Source organism: Tursiops truncatus, chromosome 3, assembly GCF_011762595.2.
Source record: "Tursiops truncatus isolate mTurTru1 chromosome 3, mTurTru1.mat.Y, whole genome shotgun sequence".
Lineage (NCBI taxonomy): Eukaryota > Metazoa > Chordata > Mammalia > Artiodactyla > Delphinidae > Tursiops > Tursiops truncatus.
Genome location: NC_047036.1, coordinates 69,329,921 through 69,346,593, shown reverse-complemented (window position 1 = coordinate 69,346,593; position 16,673 = coordinate 69,329,921). Strand labels below are relative to the sequence as shown.

The 16,673-nt window shown below is 33.8% G+C and overlaps 1 protein-coding gene across 4 annotated transcripts in view; it reads right to left on the bottom strand.

Moving 5' to 3' along the window:
* Nucleotides 1–16,673, bottom strand: part of RASA1 (RAS p21 protein activator 1) — a 108,843-nt gene that overhangs the window by 6,895 nt on the left and 85,275 nt on the right. For 2 of the 4 annotated variants that reach the window (XM_073802277.1, XM_073802275.1), the window contains exons 12-22: nt 13,396–13,483; nt 11,268–11,345; nt 9,361–9,518; nt 8,771–8,847; nt 7,266–7,438; nt 6,573–6,732; nt 5,310–5,452; nt 3,741–3,856; nt 2,903–2,989; nt 742–786; nt 361–428 (exon numbers count right to left, since the gene is read on the bottom strand). In XM_073802277.1, coding sequence (XP_073658378.1) covers nt 361–428; nt 742–786; nt 2,903–2,989; nt 3,741–3,856; nt 5,310–5,452; nt 6,573–6,732; nt 7,266–7,438; nt 8,771–8,847; nt 9,361–9,518; nt 11,268–11,345; nt 13,396–13,483 — 1,193 coding nt within the window. The remainder of the gene's footprint in view (nt 1–360; nt 429–741; nt 787–2,902; nt 2,990–3,740; nt 3,857–5,309; nt 5,453–6,572; nt 6,733–7,265; nt 7,439–8,770; nt 8,848–9,360; nt 9,519–11,267; nt 11,346–13,395; nt 13,484–16,673) is intronic. The other 2 variants (XM_073802278.1, XM_073802276.1) reach the window with 1 other exon arrangement.

The window sequence follows — 16,673 nt, the reverse complement described above, 5'->3', positions numbered from 1 at the left end:
GTCTAGCATGGGTTAAAAGCACACAGGAAGCTCTTTTTCCCAACTTGAAAAAGCCTATGTTGCAGGCTGGAAAAAATCATCATCATAAGAGTCTGAGACATAGGTAGGGATGGGAAATAAATGATTTGTGTCTAATCATGCCATCTCAGGCTTCAAATATTAGATGGAAAGAAAGGTTAAGAAACAAAATGGAAAGAAAAGGTAAAGTACCAAAAGGAAGAAGAAAGGGGTGCTTTGGAATGTTTTATACCAAGTCTTATAATTGGATAAAAAAAAAAAAGATTTAAAAGGAAAAATGAGTAACCTTACTAAAGAGTATGAAACTTTTTTTAATTTCAAAATTTATCAAAAGCTGATTACCTGAGATGATATTAAACATCCGTGGGTTCAGGATGGCAGGACAGATAAGTCGAAGAAAAACAAAACCACTGAATGGGAGGGAAATTTTGTTTTTTTAGAAAACTACAATATGTGTTACATTAAAATAATATATATATACAAAAATGTTAGTAGAACCATGAACTTTGAACTAATGTAGGGAAGACCAAATATGCAACTTTATGAAAATAATAAGCTAAAGTATCTTACTTTAAGAACATATATTTGCTGCTTAAACATTATTCACTTTTCTCAAATTTAGATTTTTAGATTTACTTTGGGAAGATTTAAGTTGTATCTGTAACATTTACTGTTTTGGCTACTATTTACGTATTCCAAGCTAGTAGTGCATTTTATACTTACTTTGAGGAAGGTGTGTCCTTAGGAACACTAAGAATTTCTGAAATACTGTAGGAGTACAAATAAACCCTTTTAATAGACACATAGTCCTGTAAGGTCCTAAAACTAACATTCTCTAACTTCTCTTTCTTTCTTTAAACAGAACAGCTCAGTAAAGTCTGTTATAAATGAAGTTGGTTATACTGATTTTGTTGAGTTACATAAAAATTAATCCATTGTACTAGGGAAAAAGTGACTTCTTGATAAATGAAAATGTATACAAACAATGTTGAAAAGCTTTTAAGGCAATGAAGAAAAGGACATCAAGCTTTCTAAAGTTAAAAAAAAAGTTCTCAAATTACAAAATATTAATAGCAAAACCAAAAACTAGTATAAAAACACATGGCTTAATAACAGTTGTCATATATGATTTTACCTGCTAATCTTACTCTGGGAACAAAGTACAAAATAAAACTACAAGTGTATATAGCTATTCCTAGTCTGCTCCCTTCTTCGGTTACTGGTAGAGTTTATGTTTTTGTGTAGATAATATTTCTCTAATTTCCTCTTAAGAGGAATCCACACTAATAATTGACCTCGCACCTGCCTTTGTAAAGACAAGCATTATTTCCAAGTTGATAAAATTCCTTTTAGAGATTAAAATAATTGACACAGTCTCTGTTCTCTATCAGAGTGAATAACCCAACTTCTCAGCATTTACCTCCCAATGATGTTGCTTGCTAATTTTGGGGAGTCTTAGAAAAATTAATGTGTTGCTTCTCAGATAGCATTTATTCTTAATATACAATTATTAAGTCTTTAGATTTCTTTATAGCAGGTAATTTATGAAGAATCTTGCACAAATTTTGCTTGAAAACATTTTGATATCTTTGTCTTTGGATCTGAAATATAGCCTAGCAACACCGAACCATAAAAGAATTTCAGTGTGCAAATCCACTTTCTGGGAATTTTTAGAGGTGATTTTAAATTTAAGAGGGATACTAGGTATCTACACATATATTTAAAAGCTTAACTAGGGATAGAAATCACCACCTTGGCCATAAATGCCCCTTAGAAGACCCTGTAGTATCAGATAATCCACATAGCAGAATTTCCAGCTATTTGCTTAACAAATATACTTGTTTGAAACTTACAAAAGTTTTCATTTACATCACACACAACTGTGCTGCAACATTATATGCTTGTAATACGTGTCTATTCCTCTCAATCACTACTAAAGCCAAGAAATACAGAATCTACAATTCTTAAACATTTATGTCATATCATTACTAACCAAGAGAGATTTTATCTGTAAAAAGAGTAGAAGGCTCTTTACAAGATTTAGGTTGGGGGCAGGATTAACACACATTTTCAAAACTAATTATATGATATTGGTGCCTTCAGTAGTTGCCCAATTTTTTTTTAATAGTGTATAACATGATGGGCAGCATATATTCTATATGATAAATTTTATTATTAGACCCCTGAATTCTCTGATGCTTTTGCACTAATTTCCTCCTGTCTTGAATGGGTTGGGGTGTGCTTAACAAAAGCATACAGGAGTGTTAAGGATATTAGATTGGGTCTTAGATGTTTTGCCTTTAGTTCTGCCTTAGCCACTAACTTTCTGTATAACCTTAAGCAAACAATTTAATCTCTACAGATCTGCTTCCTCATTGGAAAAGTTACGGAAATGACAACAAAGTCCTATATAAGCTACAAAATGCTATGACTTGACAAAGCAATTCCTCCTAATTACTGCACAATGAACACACTGTAACAGCTTCAAAACTAAGTAGACTCTGGTTGGAGATTAGCCCTGAGTCACAAACTGTTAACAAACCAATTAATTAATATCTAAATTGTACAATTATTGCTTTTCGTTCTCAGCACAAATCAACCAGTCTTTCTCTCCTCCCATCAGTGAATGTTGAGGTTTTTAGAAAATGCAAAAAGGTAGCTTGCTAGCTAAGTATCTCATAGTAACTTCAAAACAAAAACACAAAGTAAGTTAAAGTTTAGGAGCTATCTTAATTCAGAAAATATTCAACAGGACTCTGACATAAAAGTCAAAGAAAAAAGGTCTTGAAATTGTATACTGTATACTGTTAGTCTCCACATTTTCACAATTATCCATTTGACTCTCAGCGCAGGCTATATGATTTAACAAAACAGTAAGTCTTACCTAACAACTCTTGTTCTCATGGTGGTATTTGTAGGCCACTTGTACTGAACAGATTTCTGTAAACACCCATAAATATACCTCAGTGTCCTGCCAAAATAACACAACCATCTTAATACAGAAAGCACTTGAAAATACTGATCTCACTGCAGCCTAAAGCTTAATTTACGAAATCCATGACATTTTTAAATGCAACTGGCCATTTTCCCAAAAGAAGTTCTCTGTTACAAGTAGTGATATTTAGCAAAGGATAAGGAAAACTTTAAAAAGTTTGCATCATCAATTCATTTAACCAGTTCTTTACATTTACTTTGGAAGAAATCCTACCATTTTTAGATTACTTCTGTATTAAAGAAAAGTATGAAAAAGTACTGGAATGCAGATATAGAGGAACTAATGAGTACAGGTTCCAGGGAGACAGATTTTAATGTAAGTTAACTTCTACCTGAATAAGCGAGCTAACACCGGAAGCCGCTAAGCAGACACCGAGTAATTATCTCGTGTACATTTTGAGCAAGATGTTCAACTACATACTGGAGAGATACGTGTCTTTTATGACCTCCTCAAACCTGAGATAAGCTTCTATTCTTTCCCCAAGTTACTATATAAACCAGACATACTGGCCTGTATTTGTTTTATTTTAATGCAAATATTTCACTTTGGTTTCTTCAAGTCACTCTGTTTCCTTAAACACAATTCATCGTGTAAAGATTAAAAACCCTAACTTCTTCAGAGTATAATAACATCAGGACAGTGGAAAAGCTTACACATGTTTTAGAAATACAAATTTTTTAAAATGCAAATATACAATTTCTTGTCAAATTAAAATTTCACCACTTACGGTGGAAGTATTTCTGAAGCCATGAATATTTTCTCCACAAGCTCTGAAAGTATGTTCAATAGGTGTGCTAAATTAGTGTTCACATCTTCATTTTTTTCTAACTTTGATGGACTTAACTAAGAGAAGGAATAAATCAATATAAATGCATCTTGGCAATGATAAATGCAAATGAATCAAGGTAATCAAGCAGTTTTTTTCAAGGTTCTCTATTTTTCCATTTTTCAAACTGTATTAGTCTTTTGGTGGTGGTGTGGGGCTAACTAGGGTTTGCTCTGTGGAACTCCTAATGGACTTGTTACCATTAATTCCCATCTATGCAACTGAAGAGCAATGATTATTCAACAGTTTTCAGTTGCTTTGGGTTAAATACCATTAATGAAGTTTTCTTTTATTCATTTACCACATTTTACCACAGATTTTTACAGGCACATAAAACTGTATTAGACTTTATTTTAAATATAATATTCCCAACCAGAAGACAAAAAAATCCCAGCTTCAGTGGCCACATGCACAAATATACCAGAAGTATTTAATTGGAAAGAAAGATCACCGTATATTATTATAAAACCTATCTTAAATCTATTTATTTGAGGAAAAAAGCTGATTAAAATAGAAAGGTTTTTCTGAATGAGATAAGACTTCTAAATGACTAATAAAATACCAAATGCCTCAGAGGCAGCATCATGAACCCTTCTAAAAACTTTCCAGTAACTTCTAAAATCTAAGAATTCTTATCTAGAATTAATGGAGAGAATTTATCTATAGGAATCTAAATTCCCTAGCCTGGATTTAACGTCCAGAGACTTTCTGCAGACTTGCTGCATTTCTGTATCCTTTACACTTATTAGACCAACTATGGTGTTAACCCCAGGTTTCCAACACTAAATTATCCATTTCTTCCTCTTAAGTTAATTAGTAAAAATTGACAACTTGGTGCAGAATTAACATTTTGAGTGTTCCCAGTATACATTATCAAAAGCAGTTCCTTTATTTTGTATCAGACATAAAAGATATATTTAATATCCTCCTTCTATAGTTGCTCTGCCTTCAAAATAAAATGATGGAATAGCCATATACATGAGATTCTACTCCTTTTCTTAATGGTTTGTTATGAGTTTACACTGAAGCCTCAATAATCTAAAAGGATGTTTTTATTTGCTTTTGAGGGGGTTATCTTGTACCTCTGACCCTCCCACCACCACCCCCACTTCAAAAAAACCTTTGAGGAGAAACCTAGATGTTATTAGCAAGTGTCACATAGAACTTACACAACAGAAATCTCTAACAATAACTTCAATTTATGTTTGCACACTTTCTGAAAGTAGCATACACTTTTATCATTAGTACAGCAGGAGTACTTTCATGTATTTCTGGTGCAATTCGAGGTTTTTAATCTCCAAATAAAGTACATCTTTTTGAAAAGTCTGTTTGCATAACATTTTTCTAAGCGTATTACAAAAGGTATAACTGTTCTGATGAACAGTTTCAGACAGCTAATATATTTGCCTTGAAGTGCAGTTAGCTATAAAGCATTACCTATTAAAATATGCTCTTTGCTGCAATACTCACCTCGCAAGACTGCTTGCTTTCCATTATCTTTAAGATACAGTCTTTCAAAGCGTGATGAACAAATTGTGTAGCAGTGGCTTTCATATACTGCTCCATCAAGGTACTCGCAAGTGTTGTAGCTCGAAATAGGGTAGTGGCTTCATCTACATAAATATATATATATTAAAAAATTATCTGTAAAGGATTGTACTAATGTGAATCAAATTGGAATATAAATGAATTCATTTTTTCCTCAAATAATTATAGCTCTTTATGTTTATTTGCATGTAGCATTAAATATTGATTATAATGACATCCTATATTCCTATAAACTTAACTCTTCAAAAGACTTTCTATTCCTTCACTTCATTAGATCATAAACAGGAGAAAGAATTAACACTGCCATATTATATGAACAAAGGTTCTGGATGGTTATATGACTTATCTAAGACTAAAGAGCCAAATAGTGACAAAACTAGGACCAGAATCCACCTTTGCTGTCCACTGAGCCCACGCTTTAAAAAATCTGAGTTAATTTACAAACAAGAATGTCACTTAAAACCCCCGTATAAATTAACTTATTTGCCTAAAATATGGCTATTCATGACTTTTAATAAAATCCTAAAAAAAACACAAATATTGCCAGAAAAGACAATCTCAGTGTAAAATATGTACCACCACTTTATCTTTCCTGACAAATCTATATATTTTTATATTTTCTATGATCAGGAGGAAATAGTTTTAGATTTTACAGTTTATTTGGGGAACCTAGAAGCAAGTACTGTTATTGAGTCAAAGGGCTGGTTTGAAATGGGTTACGCTGACATATTTATAAGCTGTTACAAACTACTGTGGGACCAGCTAAATTGCCTGGAAACTACCTACCTATAGAAGGCAGAAATAAAATGCAGCTAACACCCAACTTCTGTGCAATGAATTTATAAGCAAAAAACAAACAAGAGAACATGGTAAGCATACCAAACTATTCTTAATAACCAAGCAGTATGAGCTATTGATCTGGACACGGAAGTCACTTTCTTACGGCTTCTAATTTGCCATGACAGAAAGTTGTATTAGAGATAATACCCCCCCCCCCATATTAGCCAGCCTAAGAATCAGACATGACATTCCAACTGTAATTTTTAATGAATGAAAAACTAAGTAACTTTGTAAAATGATTTAACTATTTAATATGTTCTAAGATAGAGTACATATATACTTGATATATAAAATCTAATCATTAACCAGTTTTTAAAAGTATCACATAACACATCCATACTGTACCTTCCATGCTTATTTCTCTGTCATTTAGTGTACATAACAACAACGATTCAAGCCTTTCATGAAGAAAAATCCTCAGTAGGATGCTAGCCAGTAGTGTTCGGTCCTGTCCACATACATGTGATAAAGCATAGACTACGTGAAGCTCCTTTTGCAGTATAAGCTAAAAATGACATCAAGAAAGATTGTTGAAAGTACACAGCATTAAGCATTCTCAGTAACATTAACAGGAAATACGTTCTTCTGTATGTATACATTTAGGAATATGTTCTACTGAATAAATTTATTAAAAACAATGAGTTTGTAACCTACATATTTATAGTCTCTTCAAAGCAATGTCATACTGTTGCAAGGCTTTTCAACCTTCTCTGCCTGTCACTGTGCCACTAAACTATGAAATTACTATATTTAACTCAATGGGTATGGTGGGAAGCAGCACATAGCACAGGGAGATCAGCTCGGTGCTTTGTGACCACCTAGAGGGGTGGGATAGGGAGGATGGGAGGGAGGGAGACGCAAGAGGGAGGAGATATGGGGATATATGTGTGCGTGTGGCTGATTCACTTTGTTGTACGGTAGAGACTAACACAGCATTGTGGAGCAATTATACTCCAGTAGGGATGCTGGGGGGAAAAAAAGTTAATTATTTTTCTTAATGCCTTTAAAAATAATTGGACTGGTAAGTAACTTTAATACCTCTTTAAATTCGCTGTACTCTTCTTCTGGCATGATTTTTTCCATAGAATATCGTGCTCGGACGCGCAGGGATCCTGGCTCAATACCTTTCAATGGTATATGGGAGCTGAGCAAAAACCATTCATCTGTGGCATGCCCTTTCTGCAGCCGGCTCAACTGGCAGCGCATAAATACTGTGACAGAAAAATATCAAATGATTACTGTCTAAAAAGATGACACTGTAATTAGTCACACAAATTTTCCTAATGTTCTATCTTATCTATAGTGTTAAATGCTTTTTATTAAAGGATTTTTCAGTAAGATCATAAATTTAATACTAAATGCTTACTTCATTCATTTACTGAATGCCTACTATGTGCCAGACTCTCTGATAGGCAGGGATGTAGCATACAGACATGATAAAGATACAGTCTCTGACTTGCATGGAGGTAACAGTCTAGCCAAGGAGGCAAGAAATCAATTATGATACCCCATGCTAAGCGCTGTAAAGTGGTGTATGCTAATGAAGTACAGAGAAATAATGTCTAATTCATTCTGTGGAGGTTAAACATCCATTCCAAACAGGTACCCCCTTAAGCTGACTTGTAACAGGATCTGGAAGTGTAGCTAAGTAGAAACAGAAAAGAAGAGTGTGTGTGCAGTCTGAACAGAAGGTATGGTGGATGGTTTTAAAAATCCATGGACAATTTAAGAGCTATAAGAAAGCTGGTGTAGCTGGAGAGAAGGATATACAAAAGATTCCACAGTGAAAGTAAGAGTGGGGAGGAGTGGATCAGGAAAGAGCCTTTCTTCTGTATCATTGCTAGGGGGTTAGATTTTTATCTTAAAAATAATGGGGACCACTAAAAATGTTAAGCATTTTAATAGTAGTACAGAAATTACAGAATAAATATATTTTTAGTGAAAAATTCAGGCTTTGATTCTGTTAACACATATCACTTTTTTTTCCCCCTAAGCCTGATTTTTAAGAAGGTATTTCAGGATTAACCTAATTCACTCTGGTGTGAATTGCTAAATCCCATTGCCACCTGTTTCAGAAACATACTGGGAAAAGTTGTGCTGCTGAGAACCAGTACTGACTACCAGAAGTGAGCAGTGTAATCTAGTTTAAAGAAAAAAATTTAACAGAGTGCTTTTTTTCATTTACATGCAAAGTATAGGAAAGTAGGAGAAACTTAAAAAGTAGGAAGAAGGGATAAGGAAGCACCACAGAAAGATGACCACTGTTACTGTTTTCTTTTTCCTCCTATACGTTGTGGAGGGAGGGTGAGCAGATCCTACTTTAATCCTAAGGGCTTAAGTTTACAGTATATACAATTTAGCCTTTTTGGTCTTTTTCTTTTTTAGATACAGCAATCAATACTTGTAGAAGTATAAAAAGAAGCTATCTCAAGTTACACTGCTTACACACCTTTTTAATTTCCATTTTAGACTATACTTCATTATGAATTTCCAAAGTATATAAAACATGCTTTTTCACTTTAGAAATTTCTGTGTCAACTTACAGATATCAGGATCTTTGCTTTTCTTCGTTTTATTGCTAAGAGTTATTTCAAATCTGTTGATGTCAGGAGGAAGATCACTAAAGCAGCAAGGAGAAAAAGAATTAAGAAAATGTCCTGGCATAAAACTATCTAATTCCTTTATTAGTATTGAATAAACCCCCTATTTCTGCTGCTAACCCAGCTGAAAGTGCTAGATTTAAAAGTAAATTCAAAACATGTTTTATTATTTGGTACACAGGAATACAGACAAGCAAATTACACTTTCCCTACTGTCTAACTTTAACTTCCTGGAGTAAATCCTGGAAACCCTTGTAAACATTTTGTCTGTGTATGTTAGTAAATGTTTTTGGATTCATCAGTAATGGTAATTCATATTAATAACTGGGTGAAAAACCAAGGACATAGCACTTTACTAGTAAAAGTGAACAAATACAATAGAATAAAAAAAAGTGTGTATTATTAAAATGCCTGAGCTTGGCACCGTGTTCTAATTGATTTAGATACAGAGTTAAAAAAAAAATTAAAAAAAGGAAAGAAAATGCATTACAGCAAAAGAAAATCATCTAATGTAATGATAAAATAAGACTTACTCAAAGACAAACTCTTCTGACCATACAGGGTTTTGCCCTTCCCTTGCATGAGTTTTTGCCACCTGGACACTATTCAGGTAGATGTTACAATATGGATTAGTAAAATGTTTTACTGGGAGTTTATGGGCTTCTTCAATATGTAAAACAAGACTGCTGACCTAAAGAAAACACAGAAATCGTTACCCCAGATTTCAAGAATTATGCATTAGGTTTCAAAGGCAATTATTATAAAAACCCAAAATAGTGACTTATTTTCCCCTTTTTTCAGAAAACATGACCTTCAGTTATATTTTCCCTTTTAATAAATTCTTCCCACTTAAAAAAAAATACAATTGTATTTTACAAGTTATTCCTCCAATTACATTCCTGCAAAAATAATGAAATACACCTTTTCTGCTATAAAACAATGGTTCAGAGAAAATGAAGTTGAGAAGAGGATTCTTTTTTTTTTTTTTTGAGGATTCTTTATTAATTTAAGTAAATAACTCTTACCACCCAAATCAAAATCTAACATGCTATATAATGCTCATCTGGAAGATTTTCTTTCTATACAGAGTTCCACAGCTAGAAAATATTTTTAAAATATTGATTCTACCTTCTCATTTTACAGAAAAGGATACAGATCCAAAGAAGTGAAGTTATTTTTCAGTTTTGATGCAAAACTTAAACCATCTATCTTCTAGTGTCAGGTTCTCTTTCCCTCTTGCCACGTACTACTTGTGTGGCCTTGCACAAGTCAGTTTCTATGAGCCCCAGCTTCCTCAGATATAAAATTAGGATAAAGTCTACACTGCAAGTTGTTGTGAAGATTAGAAATGATATGTATAAAAGCACAAGCAGAGTACCTGGCACATAAAAAGGGCTCAAGACATTGTTAGCTATTATATCATTATGATTATATACTATTATACCTACAAATAATAATTTCATGCCTGAAATTTCTCACAAGATACAATCTACAAAAATTGAATCTGATTTTCCATAGCTTTCAAAATGTTAAAACATGCTTTGAGAACACAGTGATTATGCATATAATTAAATGTCCCTGGGGAAAGTATCAGACTTCTGGTTACAGGGAATAAAACTTTCAGTCATCTAAATAATAACCATTTATCCACTTCCAATAGAACAGTATGTTAAATTCACCAAGCTTATTGGAAATTCCCATAAGTAAAACAAGAGTCACTTTAGTAAATACTGTACAAAAAAGAAACTTTCCTCAAAACTCCAAGAATATTAAATTTACCTAACTTTTTCCAATTATCTGGGGATAACTAAAAGAAAAAAGCAAAGAAATGGAGGATATAAAGTTGAGTTTACATACATAGAACGAAAGAGAAAGCCTAGCTTAACTCTCCATAAATGAACATGCAGGCATGTGAAGGTTTCAAATAAGACAGGATACTACCCATAAGTTATGTAATAGGTTTCAAAAGCAATTACTATAAAATGAAAAACCCTAAAGTTTACCAGGATTAGTACTTTCAGTCACATGATTTTTTCAGTAAGTACCTTTCTGACACAGGCCAAAATAATTTTTTGAAGAAGAAAAATAATAATAATAGGGCCGAACAGAATAGTTTCTGTTGTTGGCTTGGTATTGTTACTTTAAGTGGAAGAAAAAAAGTCCTTGATATGTATTCAAAAGATGGCATTATGGGCTAAGTATCCAGCAAGTATATAAAGAATATTCTCTTTCATAAAGAAGTAACTATTTCTCCTGCTGCTGAAGCAAGTGGGAGCATGGCTTTAAAATGCCTGACAAGATTCACCTCTCAAGAATTCTAAAGTGTTTGAAATGTTGCCCAAAATAGGTCATAGAGAAATAAAAATAAAGAGCAAACTGATAAAGCAAAATACAATCACAAATTTGTGACAATCACAAATCAAAGAAAATCAAGTTTCACCTGACGCAGGCGTTTATTAGCTGTCCCTGGACTACTTTTCCGTAGATTGCAAAATGCCTGCAGACCTTTCATCCAGTCCTACAAAAAATAACAGCATTTCAAAGAAATATAGTATACAATAGTTTATGCAGTTTCCAATCAACAGTTTGGGTTTTTTCCCCAAATTCAGTAGTTCCTTCCTTCTCTAGACTGCCATTTCTAAACTCAGAGTATCCTGTGCTTTAAATACATCGGTGCTCCAACAAAATAAAACAGTGACCAAAACAATTATAATTCTGTAAAATATTGATTGTATTATCGTAGCATCTCTATATTAATCTTAAGTACCAATGAGTGATAATTTATTAGTCAGAAAATAAATTTACATATATTTAAGCAGTTAAACTTGAGGGACCCTAAAGCAGAACTGAACTTGATACATTTTGTGAAAGGAAGGCTGACTGCAAAACCAGTTGATAATGTGATGACTGATTTGATGACAAACATTCTAATCTTTACCTTAGACCATGATATAGGTAGAAATGTATAAGGGGGTCTGGGTGATTTATAAGCCTTTTAAATATAACATATTTAAAACAATATTTCAGCCTAATATTAAGTTGCAGCTATATTCTAAAATGTTTAATGATCTAGTACTCTGGAGAAAGGAGAGAACAATTTTAGGTTTACCAAAAATAAATCTAAATATTTTATTTGGCATACATGTTTCTAGAAAGCTCTGTACTACTGTTTCACTCAATTAGGTCTTTAGTTTGTTGGCTATTTCAATGAATCTGAACTCTGTCAGTGTTTAGAGAACGTCTTTTAATGGAGCAAACTTAAGACTAAATCAATTACCATAGCTTTCAGAAAGAGAAGACAATAACCAGAGATACCACAGGCCACCAAAGTAATAAAAAACTGGGACGATCAGTGGTATTTTTGAACTTTAAGGGATATATGGAAACAGAATATGGAAAGAGTATAGATAAATCCAATAAGATAATGTTATATTTATGTGAGGCATGCAAAACACATTGAAATGTCATCCAGGTATGTAAGTTAAACACATCTTTAGAAAGAACATGATAAAATAACTGGAAGATAGGATACTCAAGTTTAAGTTTCTTTTCTAACTCAATATCTAACATTAAAAAAAAAAGTCAAACAGCAAAATACTATGAGCCCTATTTTTGCAAATTAGGGCTACATACCCACAAAACAAGGTTTTATGTGTATTATAATAATGAGTATTCAATTGAGATATTTTTCCATGATGGAAAAATGATATTCAATTATAAGCCATAAAACACAATGGCTCATTCATCAAATTTATTCTACACCCTAAGATATTTTCATAATTTATGAGTCAGGGGCCCATGCCAGGATCCAGAGTTTTAGGAGCATTTGCCTCATATCCAGGGTTGGCAAATTATCTTCTTTTTTTTCAACAAAGTCACTTTCTTTCACCTCTAAACTACCTTCGGGTTCCTTCCATAGAGTATAAGCAGAAGAAATATAGCCATATTTCTACAAAATACCTTTAAACACCCCAGAAATATTATGGTTCAAAGAAATCAAAGTACTTTTAAAAGGAGATTTTTAAAAAAAGTTTCTTCACAGCATTACTTAAAACTTAATAAAAGTTTTAATAAGGGCATTGCACATGGATCAATGGCTAGTGCTGAAAGTAAACATTATATCTAGACTTAGAGAAAAACAGAAAATTCCTCAAAATTTTTTCCTTGTGATGACTGAATTTCTATTTTTAGACACAGTTCAACCAGTGAATAACAACAATGCTTATTAGCAAAACTAACTGGCTTACCTTTTTGACTGTACTTAGAATATAACCTTTTTGCAGAGGATTTTCAATGAACATTCTCAGTTGGACTCAACATCATAGCCCATTTAAAGGTCAATTTAAAATGGAGTTTTCCTAATAACCCTACACTGTGTTTTTCTGCATTTCTTTCAAAAAAAATTTTTTTACACATGAAAGCTTCTCATTCCTTAAAATAAAACATAATTAGATTTCAGGCATCCTTTTTATCACATTATCTTAAAATGCAACAGCTTTCTATTCCAGTTAAAAAAGAAAACAAGAGCTGAATAAAGTTGACAGTAGTTGAAAAACCAGTTAACTTACCTCTGCTTGTTCTGGAGTTTCTCCTGCAAAGTAGAAGATGTAATGTTCTTCACTAAAGTGCTGAACCACTATCTGAAAACAGTTTGGCCTTTAAAATACAAACAAAGTTATTAGGAAGTTTAACATACCAACTTTACACTAACTTAAGAAAAAAAATCACAATACAATTATGTAATTTATATAAACTTAACAAAATTCTTAATTTAGAGAAATAATAATCCATTGTACTAGATTACTAAAAAGAAAATGTCAGCTGCATATATTTTAGAAAGCTTTTTGTCTGCACTATTGAAATTTTATCAAACTATCGAAGTTTAAAAATATTTCACAGTACTGTGTAGATTAATTTTAAAAGGCATTAGAAATAGAAAAGTTACAATAAAATTGAAGCAGGAGTGCTAGAATTGCATATAGCTAATTTAAAGACTTTAAAGCAAATAAAATATTACTAAACTCAGTGCTTCAGGATGATATATAATATACATTTATATGTACTGGGAAAAGACTAGACATGTTCTTTAGGCCTAAAATGTTCTTAATGGTTATCTCTCAGTAGATTGTGGGTGATTTTAATGTTCTTCTTTATAATTTTACCTATTTTCAAATTTTTTTTTTACAACTGGCTGTTTTTCCTCATTCCATTTTAATGGAAACATCAGCTTATTCTGAGGATCAAATGACCTAACAGTGGTGTGCAATAAATATTAGTTCTTATCTTCCTATAGTATGCAGTGTGGTATAATTCATTTGACATGTAAGTACAATATTAGATAGTAGCTTATATCTTTTTTGAAGATGTGCTGCCTTTCCAACTAGATTTGAAAATGTTTATAAAATGTTCAATAAGGGCCTTCAAGTTTTTGAAATTCAATAAATATTATTTCTATTTCTTGCTTTAACCAAAGAGTATATCTTACACTTCAGTGTTAGAAGGTCATAGCAAAGTATCCAGAGTACAAGCTTAACATTTATTAAAGATAAAACCATCTCTTCGATGCTTTGAGAATACCATAAAACAATGGAATATGTCAACTGAAAACTTCTGATTCTGAAAGTGGTTTGTACCAGACTAACCCTCCTGGCAGGATAAAATATAAACCAAACAAAACACAACTGTTTGAAGTCACTGGAGAACAAGCAGCTCAGACTGAAGGGACCAAGATCATAGTGAGGTGAGACTGACATTCTCCACAGCTTTTCTTTTCAAGGTGTTTGCCAATTCCTAAACCGTGTAGGGCAGGACTCTGGGGCAATAAGCAGAAAACAGCATCTAAGAGGCTAAAAAGCTAACAAAGCACATTCAGTTTCACAGTGCTGGGAGAGACAAATGAGTTCAGGGCCTTTAAAAGAGAAAGCTTTCAGTTGAGACCCCTGAAGAGCTATGCCTTCAGAATAAGAGCAAACCAGAAGCAGTATAGCCTTCACCGATACCTCCAATTGATTCCTGAGGGGATCAATATGAACTAACCCTACTCTAACTTATCTGGCAAAAGAACAGTCCTTTCTGGAGACAATAACATTATCCATAGCTTCCACAGTTTTTCATACACTGTATCCACTATTCAGTCAAACATAAGTAGACATTACAGGAATCAGGATCAAATGACTGAAAAGCCAAAAGAAAAACAGACAAAGAAAGACCTACATATGATCCAGATATTGAGGACAGATACAACTTTCAACTATCTGTAATTAAAGTGCTTAAAAAAAATAACAAAATAGAGAATTCTGCCACATAACTAGATATTTAGAACAAGTGTTCTAACAATTTAGAACACAAATTCTAAAGTGGCAAAAGTAATAAATAAAATTAAGACCTCAACAAACACATTTAACTACAGAAGAATAGATTTGTGAGCTGAAGGCAAATCAGAAGAAAACATCCAGCCTGAGGCACAGAGAGGAAAAAAATTATAAGAAACATAGAAAACCGTTTAATAGACACATGGGACATAGTAAAAGGAATATAACATGTAACATGAGTCCCAGAAGATTAAAGAGAATGTGGCAGTAGAACTGTTTAAAGGGATACTAATGAAGAATTTTCCAAAACTGACAACAGACATCAGGTCTCAGATTGAAGAAGCTCTACAAACATTAAGATACATTTAAAAAATATATATTTTTACAGTAGGCATATTTGGTTTAACTTTTGAAAATCTAAGGAAAGGAAAAATCTCAAAGCTTTCAGAGAAAGATGAAATACAGTACATCGTGAAGGAAAAAAGATACATTATCTCTAAAAGAGAAACAGAATGACAAAATGTTGAAAAGTAGAAAATCTTTAAAATGCTGAAAGAAAGTAATTACCAACCTAAAATTTAATATCCATCCTAAACATAGATAAAACAATAAATACTGCCACAGTAAAAGATTCAGCCTAAGAAAAGATACAGGTATGAAATTCCCACATAAATATTCACTACAGTAATAACTCTGTATGATTCAATGTCTTCAAACTTGTGCTTCTGAAATCGTTTATATTTAAAGTAAAGCAGGGAGGAGCTTCAAGATGGCAGAAGAGTAAGACATGGAGATCACCTTCCTCCTCACAAATACATCAGAAATACATCTACATGTGGAACAACTCCTACAGAACACCTACTGAACGCTGGCAGAGACCTCAGACCTCCCAAAAGGTAAAAAACTCCCCAAGTACCTGAGTAGGGCCAAAGCAAAAAGAAAAAACAGACAAAAGAATAGGGACAGGACCTGCACCAGTGGGAGGGAGCTGTGAAGAAGCAAAGCAAAGGTTTCCACACACTAGGAGCCCCTTCGCGGGCAGAGACTGCGGGTGGCGGAGGGGGGAAGCTTCGGAGCCACGGAGGAGAGCGCAGCAACAGGGGTGCGGAGGGCAAGGCGGAGAGATTCCCGCACAGAGGATCGGTGCTGACCAGCACTCACCAGCCCCCGAAGCTTGTCTGCTCACCCACCGGGATGGGCAGGGGCGGGGAGCTGAGTCTCGGGCTTCGGTTGGATCGCAGGGAGAGGACTGGGGTTGGCTGCGTGAACACAGCCTGAAGGGGGCTACTGCACCACACCTAGCCGGGAGGGAATCCGGGAAAAAGTCTGGAGCTGCCGAAAAGGCAAGAGACTTTTTCTTGCCTCTTTGTTTCCTGCTGCGCGAGGAGAGGGGATTAAGAGCACCACTTAAAGGAGCTCCAGAGATGGGCATGAGCCGCGGCTAACAGCGTGGACCCCAGAGACGGGCATGAGACATTAAGGCTGCTGATGCAGCCACCAAGAAGCCTGTGTGCAAGCACAGTCCACTATTCACA